The sequence below is a fragment of the Urocitellus parryii genome, chromosome 1 (genome assembly GCF_045843805.1).
Source record: "Urocitellus parryii isolate mUroPar1 chromosome 1, mUroPar1.hap1, whole genome shotgun sequence".
Lineage (NCBI taxonomy): Eukaryota > Metazoa > Chordata > Mammalia > Rodentia > Sciuridae > Urocitellus > Urocitellus parryii.
In genome coordinates this window covers 2272941-2292098 of record NC_135531.1, presented here as the reverse complement: position 1 = coordinate 2292098, position 19158 = coordinate 2272941, and the positions used below count along the sequence as shown (strand labels likewise).

Genomic DNA, 19158 nt, shown 5'->3' with positions numbered 1-19158 from the left:
GCATTGAGCCAGGGGAGGATCACAGAGCAAGTCAACCAGCCTCCCAGACAAGGTACAGGAGCACGCTCAGACTACAGCACAAACCACATGGAGGTAAGCAGAGCCGCAAAGACACGTCCCCTCCTGTATACACACTTCTGTGATGCACAGGACTGAGGGATGCAGCTAACGCTGGGAGGGAGGGAAAGGTGTAGCCTTCAGTCCACATGCAAAGGAACAAACCAGATCATCCACCTCGGGGTGAGAAAGAACAGCACGATAAACAGCAAGGAAGAGGAAATGGCAAATGAGCAGAAACAGACGAAAGAAGCCAGAGAGACACCAGCGAGGACCGACAAGCCGAGGGCCACTGTAAACACAAATGGCATTGACAGACCTCTGGTGGGAGTGGCCAGAGGCCAACAGGCATCAGGGCCACCAGGGGAGGGAGAGGCGGCCGGCCATACAGAGCAGACAGCCCAGCAACAGGCTCATTTTCTAGAAAGAAATCCAACCTATGGAAGTGGCTCAAGAATCAACATCCAACAGCCGTGAGGGGAAAGGATCTAAGGCCGCCAAGACGCCCTGGAGTCCAGCCTCTACACCCAGGGACACTCTGGCTTGCCCCGCCTCCACGCAGCACCACCCACACCAAGACCCAAAGACCATTTCCACAGGGAACCAGCAGCACGCTCACCCTGCGCAGATGCCCCAGAGTGTGACCCACACGCCATGCGACCTTCACCAAGGACGCTGGTCGGAGAGTCCCTGGGGCCTCTCCTGGAGCAATGCTGTCAGAGTCTGGGTTTCAGAGACTAAAACTCAGCCAGAGCCCTGCAGCTCTCCAGGGCCACGCCTGTCCAGGGAAGGGACACCAGCGGCACCCAAACACTGACCTCAGTCGAGCTAAAGAGCAGAATGCCGACCTGACCAAGAGACCCTCGGTAAACACGGCTGTTGGGTTAAGCGACTCAGAGCCAGCAGGGCCTGTGGCTCCCTCCCCGCTCTGGCTCAGGGCTGACAGGTCCTAGTGCTCCTCCCGCGCTCCTCCCCCCACCCCCGTCCCGTGTCCCACTCCCTGGCGTGGGCTTCCTCCTCGCTGGACCCTGCACAGCACAGATGTCACGTTCCCACTGTGACCTGAAGCCCAGGAGGCAGGTGTTTCCCTGACTCGTCAGTCTCACCCCACTCCAGAGGACAGCTCATGAGACCCAGGACTTCTCCTTACCCTCCCCTGCTCACCTGAGACTTGCCAACGCTGGCACCAACCCTCAATGACCTGCTGTCCCTTCTGCAATGCCTCTGCACATGGAGGCCTCTCTCACAAACCTGGCTGGTGCCCACCCGTTGCAGCCATCCCCACACTCGAGGGCCCCCCACCCCAAGGAGGACGGAGCACAGCCCCAGGCCAAGCCCTCCTGCCCGGTGTTCCCAAGGTCAGGCATGCTGGCTAACTCCCTGCTCTCACACAGGCACGTCTCAGGACAGAAGGAGCTCGGTGATCAAGGTCCCTGACAACCAAGGGCTGGCCCGGCTCTCCCAGCACCCCGCTGCCCTCTGGAAGCTCACCAGCGAGGGCGCTTGCTCTCTTCTCTCTAGACCCTAGAGGCTGGAGCTTGATTTCTTTCACCCAGAACCCGCCTCGCCTCCTTCCTCTACAGTCTTGGGGACCCTGGTGTGCCTGTTGTCTGTGGGCTCCTCCCCACCACCTTGGAAGTTCGTCCTAGGAAAGAAGAGACCGGAGAGCTCGCGGGAGGTGTCTTTATTCAGCAGGGCCCCTGCACAGGGAGCGGCGCCTACACTGTGCTCCTGAGGCTGAGGCACCCCGCGGTGCTGGGCGACAGGGTGCTGATGCTAATGACGATGCTGTTGGAACCGTAGGCCACAGTAGCCACATGTCCCGGTTTTCGTTTCTTTGTCCTGAAAAAAATTCAAAAGGAAAATCTCATAGTGCACACTCCACTTCCACCACAGCCTGAGGAGCAGCACAGGACTGGAGATGCGTGTCAACCAGAAGCTCACTGAGGCCCAGGTGGGGGCTGAGCTGGGACAAGCAGGCCCTGGATCCTGGTTCACCCTGACCTGACCTGACCTGTGGGGCAGCGGGGGGCAGAGGATGGACCCCGCCTCAGGCCCTGCCTATGCAGCCGTCCCAAAGGATGGCCAGAGGAACTCCCGTGCCCCCAACAGCTGTAGCTGGCTGCGACCCACCTGCTCTCTGAGCCCGAGGACCAGGACGCCCCAACCTCAGCCCACGGGCCGGGCTCCAGGAATGTCACCTGGACACAAGGTGACAGCATCCTGTTCTAGGCTGCTGACACCTTGCGCTGCTACACTGCCCTTTACCCTGACAAGCACCCAAGATGAATGTCAGCTTCCAGTAAAGGCCACTTCCAAAGGCGACAGGCCACCACCAGGACACCAGCTGGTGAAACAAGAGCCTCACCCGCCCCGTCACAGGGCCTGCAGTCTCCTCCCCTCCAGCACACGACCTGCACCACTGGGGACGTGCCCCAGGGCCTCACAGCTCCTCCGCTGGCCCATTCCTCGTCCTCACGAGCCCGTGTGGTGCTAGCCAACAGGACTGCAGGGGACCGATAGGAAAAGCCTCCCTCTGAGGGTCTCATGCTGCCGTCCCGACCTTCAGTGTAGCTGGATGCAGACAGGTCCCTCAGGGAGGAGAGGTTAAAATGGGTCACTAAGGTGGTCCGCATGAGCAGACACATGCAGAGGAACCACCACATGTGGACCCAGGGAGGACACAGCGTCTGCCAGTCAGGGAGGGCCGTCAGGAGAGGGCCTGCCTACCAACCTGGGCCTCCAGCCTTGGGAAGGGCATGGACATCCATGGCCTGAGCCTTAGGCTGAGGCACCCTGCCTGGCAGCCTGGGACAGCAGCCAGGGGGATGGCTCAGAGACAGGCCTGGTGCTAGAGGGGGAGGGTGGAGGCCCCAGGACGACCCCAAGCCAGCACTCAGGCACGAGCTGCTTCCAGAAGGCCACTCCACACAGGCCCCGCCGTGCAGGCTGGCCGGTGACTGTGTACAGGTGACCACTGGGGACCAGCAGGCCACACAAAGAGCACCAGCGAGCAGCAGGGCTACCTACCAGGTTGATGTACACCTTGGGGTGGCCCAGGGCGCCCCCGCCGCCGTCACAGGAGATCACCCGGTGGTCCACCTCGCTCACAGGCTGCTCTGCTATCAAATCAATGGCGAAGTTTTCATTCACCTGGAACAAGAGGAAACTTAGCCAGGTGCACACAGCCTCGATCATCTATACCACGGAAGCTTGTCAACAGCACCCACCCAACCCATGCACCCGGCACATTTCACTAAAGATGACCATCGTAGTCTTTCCACACAGAGGAACAATTCCCTGAAACACAGCCACACGTCCACGTTGACCCTTCACATGGAATGCAAGGATTGGAACAGTAGGAAGAATTCTCACTCTGCCCTTGGCTCGGCAACTGCCAAGCCTGCCCCAGGTGCCCACACTCACTCTCCTGTCCCCTCCAGTGCCCATGCCCACCCTCTCCAGACCCAGAAGAGCACAGCTGGCCACAGGCCTCCGGGCTTTCTCGAGAGACCTGACAGGGAAGCTGGTGTGTGGCAAGCATGACCCCACGCATGTCAACACATACATCCACACCCACACAGACATGCGGTTCAGAACAGTGAGTCCTGGAGAGAGCGCCAACTCCGATCTACAGGACTGTCTCTGCTAGTGCCCACCCAAGCGCCTTTTCCCACGGTGAGAGCACTGGCGCTCAATGACAGCACGTGCTAACCTGCACAGTCCCCAGCTGAAGGAACTGCGGACCCGACACCAGAGTCCAGGGGTTGCACCCCCACCCGAGGCAGATCCCCACCAGCATGTTACGGCTTCACAAAACGCAGAGCTGGCCCTGCCGCAGTGAGTCTCCCACCTCCCGGCTGATTCAAACACGTTTCCACACATCCAAACACACCTGAAGGGACAGGCAGCACCAGGCCCTCCAGTCCTCCCCAGCCTGGCAGGGAGCCTGCTCCACTTCACCAGGTGGGGGAGCGTCCACAGCAGGTCCTGACCTGCACACACAGGGCTCCTGCCGCCTCCCTCTCCATCACAAAATGCTGCATGCTGCCACCAACCAGCACCTCCTGGAAAGCAGTCCCCTTCCCCAGAGCCCCCTTCCGTAACAGTGCCCAATGTGCCCTGTGTGCGCGGCCACTGACTCCTCCGCGCTTTCCATGCTTCTCCCTTAACGGCACTACATGAGCAGCCCCGCACACAGGTGTGCACAACAGGAAGTGTGTCCTCAGGGAGCACCGGGCAGTGGGCCCCTACGGCCTGAGGATGAACAGCACACAGAACTGTCAGACGCTGGCCAGGCTCAGCCCCGCCTCTGGGGGGCACCTCAGAGCAGCTCTGGGTGGTGCTGCTCTCCCTCAGGGTAGCTGAGAGCTCCGCCAAGTCCAGGTCTGCTGCCCATTTCCACAGGACTCTGGTGCCTTTTCCTGTGTATTTTAAAGTTCTTCATCATGGAACATCAGACCTTTATCAAATCAGGCTGTGACTGTCCCACCACACACCCAGTTTCTGACTTCCAGCGTGTCACCAGGACTCCGACATGCCTCTTCTCCAGGCGCATTCTAGCAGTGACTTGTCTAACTGCAGGAAAAAGCCTGGGGACTGGGCATGCGTCAAGCTGACCCGTTAACTTAGCCAGACACCCCGGACAAAGCTGAAACACGTGCACAAGAAAAAGGCCCTCGCCTGTCCAATCTACTCTGTGCCTCGGGGACCGGCCCTCAGCAGTGGCTTGGAACCGCGGCAGAGACCTTCCTCAGGGTCTCCTGTGTCTGCTGGCGAGTCCTGGTCTCCTCGTCCACCGCCTCGCCTACCAGACTAGTGTAACGATCCCCTGTGAAGGGCAGACAGACACGGGGTACAAGTGGGCAGACAGACGGGAGCAGAGAGGAGTCAAGAGGTGAAGAAGAGGAAGTGTCCGCTCCTCCCTCCTGCCCAGCTTATTCACTCAAAAAAGACCACCTATTACTCTTCACCGCGACCACACTCTGACCAGTATTCCTTTAACCCTGAGGGCCAACTGAGATCAGGTCCAGGTCAACACAAACAGAGCCTCTCACAGCCAAGGACGTTACTGTGGAAACCAGGTAGTGCACCCGCATAGTCATCTTAATAGCCTCAGGGGGAAACTGCTGGGCATTCCAATGCTGGGAATCAGGGCGCCAGTTGCCCCCCAAGAGTTTGCTCACTGGGGGACGCTTCCCTGCCTATTTCCATGGTCAGAATACCTACAGACTACTATGCACACTTACGATGGGACTGTTCCAATAAACCCACCACGACCGGGAAAGACCATCCGGCAGAAAATGCACCAACTAGCCCTGTGAGCTCACAGAGCAGCAAGGGCACACGCCGTGCAGTGCTTCACATGGAATCCTGTGGCCGCTGTGGCTGCTGTCTGACCACTGCCCAGCATCTTGGGGAAGACTGCATCCTGTCAATCAGTGGAGGAAAAGATCGAAACCCAAAGCATGGTTTCTGCTAAGTAAGGCCTCTGTACCAGGGTAAAGTCCACCCGTTGACACTGGCCATTCTGTGTGAGCCATACATTCTCTGGTTTGCAGGTTCTTCTCAGCTTTATCATGGATTCTTAGGGGTCTTCAGACACAGCACGTCACCTCCACATTAGAGTGCTATTACTTCCCCCACTCCCTCACCTGTGATGCTGGTAAACCGTGCAGCACATCCTGGGCTTCTGGGCCTCGATCCTGACCACAGGGGACATCACTGGCGTTTTTGTGGGACAGAGGTTCTGGGACTGAAGTAAAACAAGTTTCCACAGCAGGGAAACACGGTCGACCCCCCAGAGTCTCCAAACAGAAGCAGCAGTAAACTGCCAGGGCCTTTTCAGCAGGTGAGGATATGGCTCCTCTCCAGACCACTGGGCCAGTACGACGCTTCCACAGACCTCCTCGCACAGACTGCTGGGTCACCGTGCAGCTGGAGCACCTGCCGGCGTGTCACACAGAACTCCGCGCCCACGTCCACATTTATCCTTCTCTGTTTATTAGGCTTAAGCATCGTTGTTATTCTTCTCGTGCCTTAAAACATCTCAACGTGTTCCCTGAAGTTCTGCGCAGCTGTAGGGTTCCTGGACACCTAGCAGTTGGGTAGAATGTCCCCATGAACCACCTGGAAGGGCCATTCCTTGGCTTTAAGTTCTATGGACACTGGTCTGACTGAGCCTCCCACTCTCACTGGAGGCAATTCTGGTCACCGTGCCCCTGTCCAACTATCCACCGGTCTGAGTCCCTCTGACACCTGCAGAGGTGCACTGCAGGCGCTCACTGGGCCACGACTCCTCACCGAGATGGTTCACTCTGCGCCCACATCTGTTCTCTTCTGGCCAGGCAGTTCCATTTGACCGAGGAATGACTGGTAGCTTGGTGGCTTGCTGGGTTTCCTCGCGCACGCAGGGTTCACTCACCCATCCCGCCCGTCTTCCGCTCCACTGTTTCGCCAGTGCTCCCTTCTCCGCGCCAACCTGGCTCATGCTGCCACCCCTCACAGCTGAGCTGGGACCCGACCAGGCTGTGACCAGCACAGACCCTAGGATCTCCTCCTCGGTCGCCTGGACTTGCTTCTGTCCCCTGGGCAGACTGCTCTTCCTCTTGCCCCTATGCTTGTGCCCCGTACCGTGGCCGCTGTGCCCTGGGCGCGAGCTGTTCCCCAGTCCCTGTGCGGGGCTGTCAGCACTGAGTCTTCTCGGTCCGCTCAACGCTCTTCCAGCCTCAGTCCCACACTGCTGGGCATCATGCCCTCAACCCATCCTTCTGGTCCTCACTGGCTGGGTCAGTACACACCCTGGTGCCCTCTGAGCCCATGCTGCAGGAGTCTCTTGTCCACCACCAGGAGCCACAGACTGCAACAGAACCCACCCCACGGAGCACACAGTCGCTCTAAGTGGAAGGAGAAACAACTGGACATACTGCAGGGCGTGAACGGGGACACCGCGAGGCGGAGACACCAGCTACTGAGTGCAGGCACACCCTCCGCTCCTGTGAGCAGAAGATGAGGGCCCCGCCGACACACAGTTCTGTAACACTGGAAGGACACGCCAGTAAAGGTCACTAACAGGAGGCAAAGAGTCCAGGGGAAAGGGTTACGGTTAGGCTTCCTTTGAAACTTTGTAATTTCAATATTAAAACCATGTTTACGGTTGACAAAATTACAAAAATGAACATTATTCTGTAAAATAAAAAGGAAACCTATGGACCTGGTATTTCCAAGGAACTTTAAAAGAAAGAAGAGGAAGGCCTCCAACAGGACACACCGTGAGAAGGGGGCACTTCCACGGTCTCTGCAGGTGGCCCTGCACTGGGGACAGCGGACGCGGAGGTGAGGCCAGCAGCCACAGCGGTCTCCCGACCCTGACCTCCCCAGGGCTGTCCTTCTCATGAAGCACGTGTCCTCCTGTGCCCACTTACACACACACCTTGTCCCCCAGGAACAGCACCAGTGACAATGAGCACCCCTGAAGCCCACACCGTGGCCCCTACACCCCACTTCACACCCAGAGGACCAGGGTCCTCCAAAAGCGGCTGGTTCCAGGGTGGGAAGGACTTGAGATGAACCGGAGAGTGCTGCGGTAGACGAGGAAGGAATCAAGGATGGGGGGGGGAGAACCTCCCACGAGGGCTGGCGTGAGGACACGGGAGGTGGCCACCAAGCACTGAAGACCACGTTCTTGTCAGCACCTCCCAGGGAGTCGAGTGCCAGTCAGACACGGGAGGCCAGCGGGCACCTCTCCTGTTCTCCCTACAGCAAACTCGCTGGTACTGCGAGACGGCAGAACATCACCTCTCCCAGGCCCTGGGTGGAGTGCACATCAGCCACAGGCACGCTGACATGCGGGACGGACCCCGCCACCAGATTACAAGCCCCTCAGGACCGGAGCATGCCCAACGCTACAGGGACAGACCTCCACGGGACAGAACCGATTCCTAACCAGGGAATTCCTGGGAGAAGGACAGGGCAAGGAGAGGGGCAAGTGGGAGCCCGCAGACACAGAAGGGGCTGGAGACACCCCGATAACTGCAGTGTACAGGGCTTACTGGCTCCGAGTCAAACTGTAAAATATGGCAAAACTGACAGCATTTAGCACCCCACGGTGACAACACTGTCATCTACTGAAGTAAATAAAATTCTGTCATCTTCTGAAATGAATGCTGGCAAATTTGAAAGCAGTAATGTGATGCCAAAGACTTGCCCAGAGTTACCTGGGGCTGGCGGGGCTGGGAGCTGGCAGAGCAGAGCTGAGGCCGGGTTGGCCACCTGCCAATGACCTCAGCTGATGGCTGCTGAACCCGAGAGCCTGGGAAGAAAGAATCGCTGTACTGCTCCACTTCACGGTGGCTTTAACAAAGCAATCCAGCATCCTGGCTTGGTGAGCAGCCCCCCTGATGCCCCCAGTGGCCAATACAGAAACCCGGGTGGGGCTGACCTCCCGGAGTGTCCATCCCTGACTTAACCGCCTCAGTCAGGAGCCGGAACAGCAGGAGACAGGCATTCTCACTGCAAGAAGCAGAGCCTGAGCGGTAAGAAGCCCACCACACGGTGCCCCGCCCACCCCAAGCCCCACTGAATCCACCCTTGCTCCTTCATGAGTCACCAGGCCTGCTGCAAGCAGGAGATTTTCCCTTTTCCAGGGCACTTCTTCCCGAGGTTCTGGAGGGCAATGGTCATCCTCTGAACACAGGACATCCTGGTCATGAGCAGGAAAGGTCTATAAGGAGGACCTCGCCAATGACACCTCGTCACCTGATCTCTCCCATTCCCAAGCTCAGCAGCGGGGACCAGATGTGCCACAAAAGCCAGCTTAGGAGGCCAGAGGCTCCACAGCTGCTGCATACCACAGGGGACACACTGCACGAGGCAGCGTCCCACCCTTCCCACAAGCCATCAGGCCCACAGGAGCATGGAGCCCGACATAAGGTCAACAGACTGCCCCAGTCACTCTGCAAGGCCGGCTGGTAAACAACCTTGCTGTTTCCAATCGGGTGAGAACTGTAGTCCAACAGGGTCCTGGCAGTCCAGGGGCATGCTGGCCTCCACCCCTGCAGCCCCACCTCCCACCTGCACATCTGGACTACACCAGGCAGACAGACCCTCGCCAGTACAGGGGCGGGGCTGAAAACAAGCCCAGAAGCTCACGACACGGGTAGGCAGCTGTGTCCACAACTACGGGGCCAGGGCTGAGGAGTCTTGTACCACTGCTGGCAGAGGCTGGCCGCAGAGAGGCAACGCCCAGTGCCTCTCACCAAAGCTCATGGAAACATGGCCTTCCAGGAGGGTTGGCGCTTCTAGGAAGACTTGTCAGTTACTGGCTACCACCGAGTGCAGCCTCTCGGAGAAGTCACCAGAAATGACGGTGCCCGAAGCCTACAGCAGCGCCCAGCAGCGGCCGGCCTCCACTGTGGCGCTACGGGCCCCTCGGCCACGACACCAGCTCCTTGCGGCAGGCCTGTAAGAAGGCGTGTTCTGCTCAGCCCCAGGCAGCGATGCCAGAACCAAGGGAGTGAAGCCGTGCGGTGCAGTAATATGGGACACCTAAGTGACAACATGTCAGAGGCCACACTAACAAACCCCCGGGCCCCCAACACGCAGAGACCCACGTCTCCTGCGGGAAGGGCAGCTGGCGCAGGATGCTGCTGACACACGAGACTGCCCTCCTGTCACTTAGTGCGCAGCCCAGGGCGACCCTGACCCCCCATTATCAGCAGCTGCTCCCCAGAACTCAGCTCCATGCAGGAGTACAATGAAAACGCAGTCCACACGCCAGCCTGCACCACGCTGCCTCGGGCCCCCTGCTCTTCCAAGGGGAGCAGACGGGAGCGGCAGGGCACCACGGTCCTCTGAGGCCATCCGTGGACAGACTCACTGCTGGCCACTGCCACCCTGGAAATGACAACCCTTCCTCTGATCTGGGCATGCAGACACAATTCAAACCCCAAGCCCCAGATTGGGTACAAGTGGTGTCCTCTCCTGGTTCCTCTCTGGCTGAGCACTGAGGGTACACAGTCTCCCCATGTCACCCAGGTTTCATCGCCTTCTTCTGGGTGAGTTAAAGAAATACACTGCTAGCTGCCCCGCCCCTGGTTCTCTTGTGGCAGGCAGGTCCCCTGGGCTGAGGCCCTTGGCCTGGACAGTCCATCTGGGTTGACCAGGAGGCCCTCCCTCCCACCTCCTCTGTTGGGGCTGTAACTTTCCCGTGGGTCCGCCCCTTCAGCCGCCTTTCTTCCATCCTGGTCATTTTACCTTTAAAGCTAAACACTGTGTCCTGGAAATGGACCACGGGGATTTTCTATTACTCACAACAGAGTCAGGGCTGATCTTGCGGCTGCCTCACAGAGAAGCCACCACCTGAACCTGGGTGAGTTATGGTTTGAACATTTTCTCTGGGTCCTGGGGGGCAAAGAGCCCTGGCTGGTAACTGTTACTCCTGACAGCCCACGCCCTTCTAAGATGGCGGGCCTGTGATTCGTATTCCTCGAGAGGACTCACTATTCAAGTCTTCTATGCCCTGGCCCAGGAGCTGCCCCACCCTGGAGACAAGTGACAATTTCCCACCCTGGTACAGCCTCAGCATGAAATCCCTTTCCTGCCTGAGTGGTCTGTGACAAACAGGGTGGAGGGAGCACTGCTGCTGAGCCCCTGAAAGGGACCCAGTCAGTCTCCACAGGGGCCTGAGGTCACCTTCTCCCCAATTTCTTTCTCTCTTACCAAGTCACACTGTGTTGCCAGCTGCCACACACCTCAGCCTCCCGAGCAGCTGGGACTACAGCCCCGTGCCTTCGGCCCCGGCTTCATCTTGTTTCCCTAAGATGGCAAAAGACACATCAACACCAGCATCTTAAAGCCCTCTGAGTGCTGAGGTGGCTGTAAGCATCTCACAAAGTTGTACAACCGTGACCCCTGCTCACCTGTCCCTGTAACCCTCTGCAGCACCACGAAGCCCCCAAAGCTTCCCACCCTGTCATCAAGGTTCAGGCGACTACATCAGAAGCCCCGTCCCGTCCCTCTTAGGTCTGGACAGCGTCCCACTGTGCATGCACCACGTTCCCATCCCCTGTCCTGTGGAAGGAGGCCTGCATGGCCTCCACATCTTCTCCACGGTGAACAGCGCTACGAGAACACGGCTGTGCAGATCCCATGTGCCTGCGGCCCCGGCTTCAGTTCCTGTGGGTCCAGTTAGGCGTGGAATGGCGGGTCCCGGGTTCCCTGCAGCGGCTGCCTTGACGGCACTTGCTGGCTCCTCTCTGGGCCCCAGATGTGCTTCCACACCACACACTGGCAGCTTCCTCTCCAGCACGGCTTGCAGTTGGCTGTCCACCAGCCTAAGCTGCACACACTCCTCTCAGAAGGATCCATTCACCTCACATGGAGAACCTGTGAGCTCCACCTGCAGGCTCCCTAAAATCAGTGATGGCTTGCACCTTACAGTGCCACTGAAAAGCAGCGAGGGGCTGGGCAGGTGAGGCCACAGGGTCTCTGCTGACATCCCGGCCAGCCCCAGGCTATGGAGGTCACAGCAGTGCCCAGAACCCATCTCCACCTGGCTACAAAGGTCCAATGTGGGTTGCCTGGGTGCAGACTTAGGAGGGGCCCATACCACGGGGAGGGAGGCTGGCTGAAGGACCCAGTCTCCTGGTGTTCTACAGCTTCTGCCTGATTGCTTAGCTTCAAACACTGAAAATGAGCCTGCCCTCTAGCTATAAGGAGAGCAGCCGCACAGCAAGGTGCTCTCTTCCCAGTGCTTTCTGGGACAGCTGTTCCCAGCCCATCCCTGTCTCAGGCACCAGGTACCCACACCCCAGGAGATGAGTAACCAAGACTCACTGTGTTAGAAAACTCACTGGTGGGAGCATGGCTCTGAATGCAGCCGGCCAGGACAACCCAGCACCCGAGCTTGTAAGCAAATACACCAATGCACTTTGGCCAGTCCCCACCACCTCCAGTCCCAGATGTCCCCTTCACACCACTTCCCACTGCAGGCCTCAGAGTACCACCAGTGCAGGAGAGGGATACCTGCTATCAACAGTGCATGTCTGACAACCCAGTAACAGCAGCAGAAGAACCTGCAGCCTGGCATCCACCTTTCCAGGGGCCCAGGGCACCACCAACTCCAGGACCACATCAGGCCTTACTTCTGTTCCCTTCCTTGTGGAGGCGGGGCATGCCTCATTCTGTGGTGTATCTGCAGCCTCCCCTCAATAAGAGCTGCCATAAACTAGGACCGTGGGGCCCTATACAGGCACTCTGCAGCTATGGCAGCTTAAGACTGCACTAGCCCCATGAGGAGGTGCTTCCCATTCTCTCCTGCAAAGGCCAGCTCAACAACCCAGTGTTCTATTATTCTTGGTCTTCAGATTAAGTCCAGCTTTATCTTATTTGTTAAAATACTACCAATGAAACTAGAGATAGTGAGATCAGGGGTTGCCAGAGGCTGGGTATAGAGGAAGAACAGGCAGGCGCAGAGATGTGCTGGGCAGGAAAACCCCTGTGTGCTCCTGCAATGGTGGGTCCCCGTCAGTGCACATCTGTCAAACCCAGAGAGTGCATACATTAGGAGTGACTCCTCTGTAATCTGTGGGTGCAAGTCAAACATCAGTTCCAAAACCGGTTCACCAACTATAACAAAGGTCCATGCCAACACAAGATAGATGTGAGCAACAGCAGAGACCGCGAGGGACAGAGGTGTTTGGGACTCTGTGCTCTGTTCAGTTTTTCTATAAACCCAAAAGTGATCTATAAAATTACTCTTAGAGGCCAAGCTCACTGGTAGAGAGCTTGCCTAGTAATGTGCATGGCCCTGGATCCCTGTGCCTGCCCCCCCATACACAAACTGAAAAGTCAAAAAATTAGGTCAAAGGGGGATTTCTCCACTGGTAGCACCATGTTGGTGCTCAAAATGTCTCAGATTTTGGGGTGCTCCAGATTTTTGGATTAGGCATGCTCCCCCCACATAAGCTTTTTGAATGCTTACCTGTCTTAACTAGATCTTTCACTCACCTCTTTCTGGCGACCTACAAACCGAATTTTCCTGTAGTCTTTGTCATCATAAACCTGAAAGAAAAAGACCATCTATGATTTTACAGTCCAATTCTGAAAGTGGTCACTGAACATCAATGACAACGTTTCAGGGAAGTGCATTTCCCTGGCATTTAGGCCTCTGAGGTTGAACCCAATGCCCAAGAAGTGTACTGTGCAAGAAGGAGCGTTTGCCAGAAAGATTCTGAAGGCAGGTGGAAAGCCTAGGGGAGCTGGCCAGCAGGAAGGTGACCTGCAGAGAAGAGACAACCCTGACTCAGGAAGGACCCCCAACCTTCTTTTCACATATGGCAAATGGCTTCATTTCCTCCTCTAAATACTAAATGACAAGTACACAGGGTCATCTGTTGGTTCACCATGGTAGTGGAGCGCCATTCTGGGCTTTACGCTACATCAGACTCCTCGAGTTAGCAACACCCTCGATTTAATACTAAGCAGCATTAAGGAATTTGACCAAAAGAACTGGCGGTTACAGACTTCCAAAAGGAAATCTGCCCTAGACAGCGGGCAGAGCTGCCCATCGGACAGCACCTGGAAGGTAGCCCTGGAGCGGCCCAGGAGGGCTGAGACACCCACCGTCCCGTCGGTGCGCGCGCTTACGAACATTAGTGTGCACGAGCGTGTCAGTGAGCGGGGCAGCACTAGCGAGCACGAGCGTGTCTGTGAGGGGGCAGCACAAGCGTGCACGAGCGTGTCAGTGAGGGGGCAGCACAAGCGAGCACGAGGGTGTCAGTGAGGGGGCAGCACAAGCGAGCACGAGCGTGTCAGTGAGGGGGGCAGCACAAGCGAGCACGAGCGTGTCAGTGAGGGGGCAGCACAAGCGAGCACGAGCGTGTCAGTGAGGGGGGCAGCACAAGCGAGCACGAGCGTGTCAGTGAGGGGGCAGCACAAGCGAGCACGAGCGTGTCAGTGAGGGGGCAGCACAAGCGAGCACGAGCGTGTCAGTGAGGGGGCAGCACAAGCGAGCACGAGCGTGTCAGTAAGGGGGCAGCACAAGCGAGCACGAGCGTGTCAGTAAGGGGGCAGCACAAGCGTGCACGAGCGTGTCAGTGAGGGGGGCAGCACAAGCGAGCACGAGCGTGTCAGTGAGGGGGCAGCACAAGCGAGCACGAGCGTGTCAGTAAGGGGGCAGCACAAGCGAGCACGAGCGTGTCAGTGAGGGGGGCAGCACAAGCGAGCACGAGCGTGTCAGTGAGGGGGCAGCACAAGCGTGCACGAGCGTGTCAGTGAGCGGGGCAGCACAAGCGTGCACGAGCGTGTCAGTGAGGGGGCAGCACAAGCGAGCACGAGCGTGTCAGCCGCGCGGGGCAGCACCGGCGTGCACCAGCGTCCGTCGGTGTCGGTGCGATCCCCGACGCTGTCTGCCCGCTGCCTCCCGCGAGCCCACCATGCCGTCCCCCGCCGAGCCGCGGACCGATCATTACCTGGCCGGTGTGCGTGACCTTCTCCCCTGTCGGCGACACCCGCACGCCGAAACTCCGGGCCACCCGGGGCAGCCACAGCAGCTGGCGGAAGGTCACTGCCGCCGCCATCTTGCCTGTGACCCTTGACCCGGCGCGCCGTCGCTCCGAGGGCTGCGCATGCGCCTGGCTTCGGGCGGGGGCCTGGGCTCCCGGGAATTCACCCCAAGAGGTGCGCGTGCGCTTCGCGGTCTGGGAGGGCTGGGGCTGCGCTCAGTTGAGGCCGAGCTCTTGGAGTACGCAGGGGATCCGCAGTTAGTAACGCCCAGCGAGTCTTACTTGGGAAAGGCAGAGGAGGGTGGAAACTGAAGACGCACTGCTTGTATTCTCTTGACATCGATAATCATGAGAAGTATCAGTATCAGTATTTTTGGTAGACATCAGTGCTTAGCAGAAGAAAATGGAAGTGCATCCCCCTTGATAAAATATGCAGCATTCCTGGTAAGGAGGCAGCCTAGTTTGTGGATTTCTGCAACAGAGACCTAATAAAAGCTACCAGTAAAACTACAGTCGATTTTATCTAGCATGCAAAAACACAGGCTTGAGAAATGCCTAAGACAGGGTACAAAACTCTGGCCTCCAAACCTGGTATGGGCTGTTTCGCCCCTCAGGCTTCGTCCTCTAACGTAAACCTTTTTCATAGACTTTTCCAAGGGTTAAAGTCACACAGGGGCCAGCCCGTACAACGAGCAAGCTCGAACATCATAGGGACAAGATTAAGGTGGGGCCCTGAATTTACAGGAAAAGCAGGAGTGGGGCTGAGGTGCTAATTCCCTAAGGAGTTAACTGAAACTCACATGTATCCATGCGGGCGCCACAGTCTGGATTCTGGTTTGATGCACTGGTAGCTGCAGCCAGAGTCTGAGGACCAGGTGACTCCAAGAAAAAACGCCTACATATTGCTGGAAGGTATTGGGAAATGATAAAGAGGAAGAAAAGTCGATAAGAAACAATGCGCATAAAAGCCTTCAGAAAAAGAAAAGGTGGTCCAACAAATGCCATGCTCAGAGGCAGAATTGTCTCAAAGCTAATAAAACTCCAGGATCCTGGTGCTCACCTGGTGAGGTACAAAGGTGGGCTACCGGATTAGCCTTGTGAACTGGCGAAGAAGTGCCAGCCTGATACGACTCACTTCGCTAGACGTAAAAAGTAAGATGGATGAATTCACTTATAGATGCCTGAAAACAAATATTCAGAGCGCTAACTGGACAATCTAGGTGTTCACTCTAAAATCTGTTGCACTATTTTACATGTTTGGAGCTTTTCATAATGTTGGAGATAAACAGTTTATTCGTGATCAATTAGGGCCACTGTCTACAGCCACTCGCCTCTATGAACCCCTTCATATTTCTGCCAGGATGTCACTTATAGAACGTTACCTTTCACATACGTTTAGACACTGGTTTGTCAGTTTTTTCTATGTCTAAGTGGCTGTGATTTCTTTTTCATTGTGAAGATGCGGTTTCACTCCCACTTGTGCATTTTCGCCCAAGGCACCCAGGTAGCGGACCGGAAGGGTTCGAGGGAGCCCGGTGCGAAACGCCCGGCTAGCCGAGTGCGCATGTGCCTTGAGCTCGGCGCCTGATGGAGGGTGGGGAGGGGCAGGAGACTCGCCTCCATCTTACTTCCGGGCGGTAGCGTCCCGCGCCACTGAGCAGGCGCGTGCGCAGGCGCAGGAGCGGAAGAGGGGGTGGTGCGGACGCACCGTTCCTTCCCAGGTCAGGTCCCGGGGTCCCGGGCGCCTCTGTTTCCCCGGGTGGGCAGCGGGTGGGGCGGGGGCGCGGCGCGGGCGCTGACGGGTTTTCTCCCACAGGCCGGGACGAGGCATGGCCGCGCTACTGGCGAGGCGCGTGCTGGCGACCGTCGCGGGCCCGCTCCGACTCCTGAGCCCCTGCGCCGCGGCGTCCGCCTCGTGCGCGGCCCTGCTGTCCGGCCTCGCGGGCGCCGTGCGGGCGGGCGCCGTGCCGCGCCTGCCGCTCCCGCAGCCCGCGGCGGGCTTCAAGACCAAGGCTGTGCTCAAGAAGCGCTGCAAGGACTGCTACCTGGTGAAGCGGCGCGGGCGCTGGTTCGTCTACTGCAAGACCAACCCCAGGCACAAGCAGCGGCAGATGTAGCCCTCGGCCTCTGCGCCGGCGACCGAGCGACGTGACCTCGGGAAGGTGCCTTATAGAGGAAATAAATTTTAACCGCCCGTGTTCTGACCTCTCTTGACCTTAGGACCGGCAGCCCTGGGGATCAGCCCACACCCAGTCAAGCCAGAGCCCCAGATGGAAAGCGAATTGCCTTCCTCTGCCGTGGAGTGTTTGCGCACGGACTAGAGGGTGGAAGACCCCTGGAGTCCGAAGGCGCTTCCTGGGGCGGAGCTCTGGCCTGTGTCTTACATGCCCCGGGACAGCAGTCCCTTCCCCAGGACCCGTCTGAAAGACACTGTGGGCAACTTCTAGCTAAAGGACACTTAATCCGTTTACTGCAAATGCCGTTGGGGTAGCAGTTAAGTCTGTCATTCTGGGTCTGAGGCAGAGCAGAAATGCCCCATGTCAGCAAGTTGATGGCTTTCAGAAAGTGGTAGTTGATGCTCTGCCAAAGGAGATGAGAAGCAAAACCGTACCCTGGTGTCTTTGCAGAGGATCTGAAGGAAGCATTATGCTCTAGGATTTTGGAGAGCTGCCATTTGTCAGTGTTGAAAAGCTGAAGCAGGATTCTTGGGAAACGAGGTCCTTTTGTGGCCTGGCTCTTCATGTGCTGTGAGTCTCAGAGATGAGTCTCATGAGTAGATTAAACCTTAGTCTGGCACAGTTACTGGCTGCTTCTAAACTACAGGGAACGTGTGTGGGCCCACAAGTCCAATACAGGGAGCTGTGGACCCAGTTCCCCAGGGTAGGGAATGTGGAGACTGTTGCTGGAGTACCAGCTGCCCCAGCGTCAGAAATTCAGGAACCTTGACAGTGGGTGATGACAATAAATGACAGTTTCAAGTACCAGGTGTCATTTCCCAAGGTCAACCTTGTGATGGGCCTGTGCCCTGGGCCTCTGATGCTCTGGGAAGTGGGGAGGGATGCTTCTGGTGGAGCCCAAGCACCACGGGTAATCAGGCAGTGAGGAGAGGGATCTTGGGAGTGATGAGCGTTTAAGGGGGAGAGAAAGGAGCATGCCCAGACCTAGGCGGTGGGTGTGACTGACACTAGTCCATGAACACATGTGAACCTGGAGATGGCTAGGAGATTCCAGAAAAGCAGAGTTTGGGTTTTGGGGTGCTAGGCCGTAGGAGGGAAAATGGATAGTGTCAGAAGCAGAGCCTGGCATCTTATGGGGAGAGGACCCGGTACAGACAGATGAATAGTGAGGTTATTCCCCAGGGTCCAGGTCACCTGTCATAGGCAGCCCAGCCAGCACCTACTGGAGACAGTAGCAGCTCTGCCTGCCTGGGGAGTGACCAGGAGCCTGGTCCAGGGTAGACAGACAAGGCAACTAATGGGACTGGTGGGACCTCCCTGTCCCTGGGCTGCTGGAGCCCTTTCATCATGGCCACTCCTGCACATCCACTCTGATGCCCAGCTCTCCCATTTGAAATGATGGTGCACAGAGGTCTGAGCATAGGCCCAAATCCCAACTCTGCCACTTGCCCGTGGTGTGACCTTGGCTCTGTGCTTCAGCTCCCTCTTGAAGTGGGTGAGAAAGATGAACTGCCACCTTGGAGTTGGCGTGGTGGAATGCAGGTGTGGAGTTTGTGTGTGTTTTTATTAGTAACAGAATAATCGACAACTTTTATTCCCAAGGTTTTCCAGTAAAATTGTTTTTCAATAAAAATAAGTAAGTCTTTCCAATGGCTGAATTCCTTCACCCTCTGGACTCTATCCAGCCTCGTGGGCGCCTTGCGGGTGGGCGCTGTGCAGACAGGCTTGGGGGTGAGGCAGGAATTCTGAGTCTGTGTGACAATACTTGGGACCTCCTGGAAGAAAGGGTGAGTTCACATCACCTATCTGGCACAAGCCACTCGGGTGCTTCTGAGTCAGCTGTTTCATTGCCCACTCTTGAGGGTCTTGGGGAAGGACCCCACTGGGTGGTTTGTCTGATCTGCAGGGCCACCTCTGGGTGTCTCCAGCATTGTGCTGTGACAACTCAGGTTCTTCTCACAGAATGCTGAGCCGTGTGGGCCGCTCAGCACAGTAGACTGGCCATCCCAGTCTGCTTCCCAAGAGTGAGCATCCAGTAGACCCAGACAGATGAGGCCAGGCTTCCTAGAACTTGGCCTCCAAATCCCCAGGGTCATTTTGCTGAGTTCTCAGCTCGGGCAGTCCTGGTAAGCCCAACCAGGCTACCCTGGCTGGAGGTGGCGACACCCATGGGGAGCAGGGATAGAGCCAGCCTGCCCTGTTCAGCGGTAAGTTGGACTAACCCCACACCTAAGTCAGCAGAAGAGCATGTGTGGGCAGCTGTGTCATGTATTTCACTGGTGGAATGCTGGCTTGGTCTGCACCAGCTGCTGCAGCATGGCACTTGGAAAGTTAGGTCCCCAGGTGTGCCCTCGCCCATGAGGCTAGACTCAGGTCCAGCTGATGACGTGGCCAGGCTGGTTCCTGTAGCCTCTCCCATT

General features: G+C 57.4%; 2 protein-coding genes across 3 annotated transcripts; one reads left to right on the top strand and one right to left on the bottom strand.

The window, feature by feature from the left end:
• Nucleotides 1-1726: 1726 nt before the first annotated feature.
• Ndufs6 (NADH:ubiquinone oxidoreductase subunit S6) lies at nt 1727-15013 on the bottom strand. Of its 2 annotated transcripts, none has more exons than XM_077799957.1 (4): nt 14529-15013; nt 13066-13119; nt 3088-3210; nt 1727-1892 (listed from the first exon to the last, which is right to left on the bottom strand). In XM_077799957.1, exons 1-4 carry the CDS (start codon nt 14634-14636, stop codon nt 1776-1778), a joined length of 402 nt encoding a protein of 133 aa, XP_077656083.1. In that variant the 5' UTR covers nt 14637-15013; the 3' UTR covers nt 1727-1775. The 2 variants fall into 2 exon arrangements, with proteins under 2 accessions (XP_077656083.1, XP_026235818.1); XM_026380033.2 differs by having other exon boundaries at nt 1727-1899; nt 14529-14981.
• Nucleotides 15014-16209: 1196 nt separating this feature from the next.
• Mrpl36 (mitochondrial ribosomal protein L36) lies at nt 16210-18384 on the top strand. Its single transcript, XM_026380034.2, has 2 exons — nt 16210-16282; nt 16378-18384. Exon 2 carries the CDS (start codon nt 16391-16393, stop codon nt 16676-16678), a length of 288 nt encoding a protein of 95 aa, XP_026235819.1. The 5' UTR covers nt 16210-16282; nt 16378-16390; the 3' UTR covers nt 16679-18384.
• The last annotated feature ends 774 nt before the right edge of the window (nt 18385-19158 follow it).

Bases quoted from the DNA above. Each gene is read 5' to 3' on its own strand.
- Ndufs6 (XM_077799957.1), bottom strand. From the start codon at position 14,636: ATGGCGGCGGCAGTGACCTTCCGCCAGCTGCTGTGGCTGCCCCGGGTG. The intron at 13,120-14,528 runs GTAATGATCGGT...TTTTTCTTTCAG, and splicing joins AGGTCACGCACACCGGCCAG to GTTTATGATGACAAAGACTA. The intron at 1,893-3,087 runs GTAGGTAGCCCT...TTCAGGACAAAG, and splicing joins CCAAGGTGTACATCAACCTG to AAACGAAAACCGGGACATGT.
- Mrpl36 (XM_026380034.2), top strand. From the start codon at position 16,391: ATGGCCGCGCTACTGGCGAGGCGCGTGCTGGCGACCGTCGCGGGCCCG.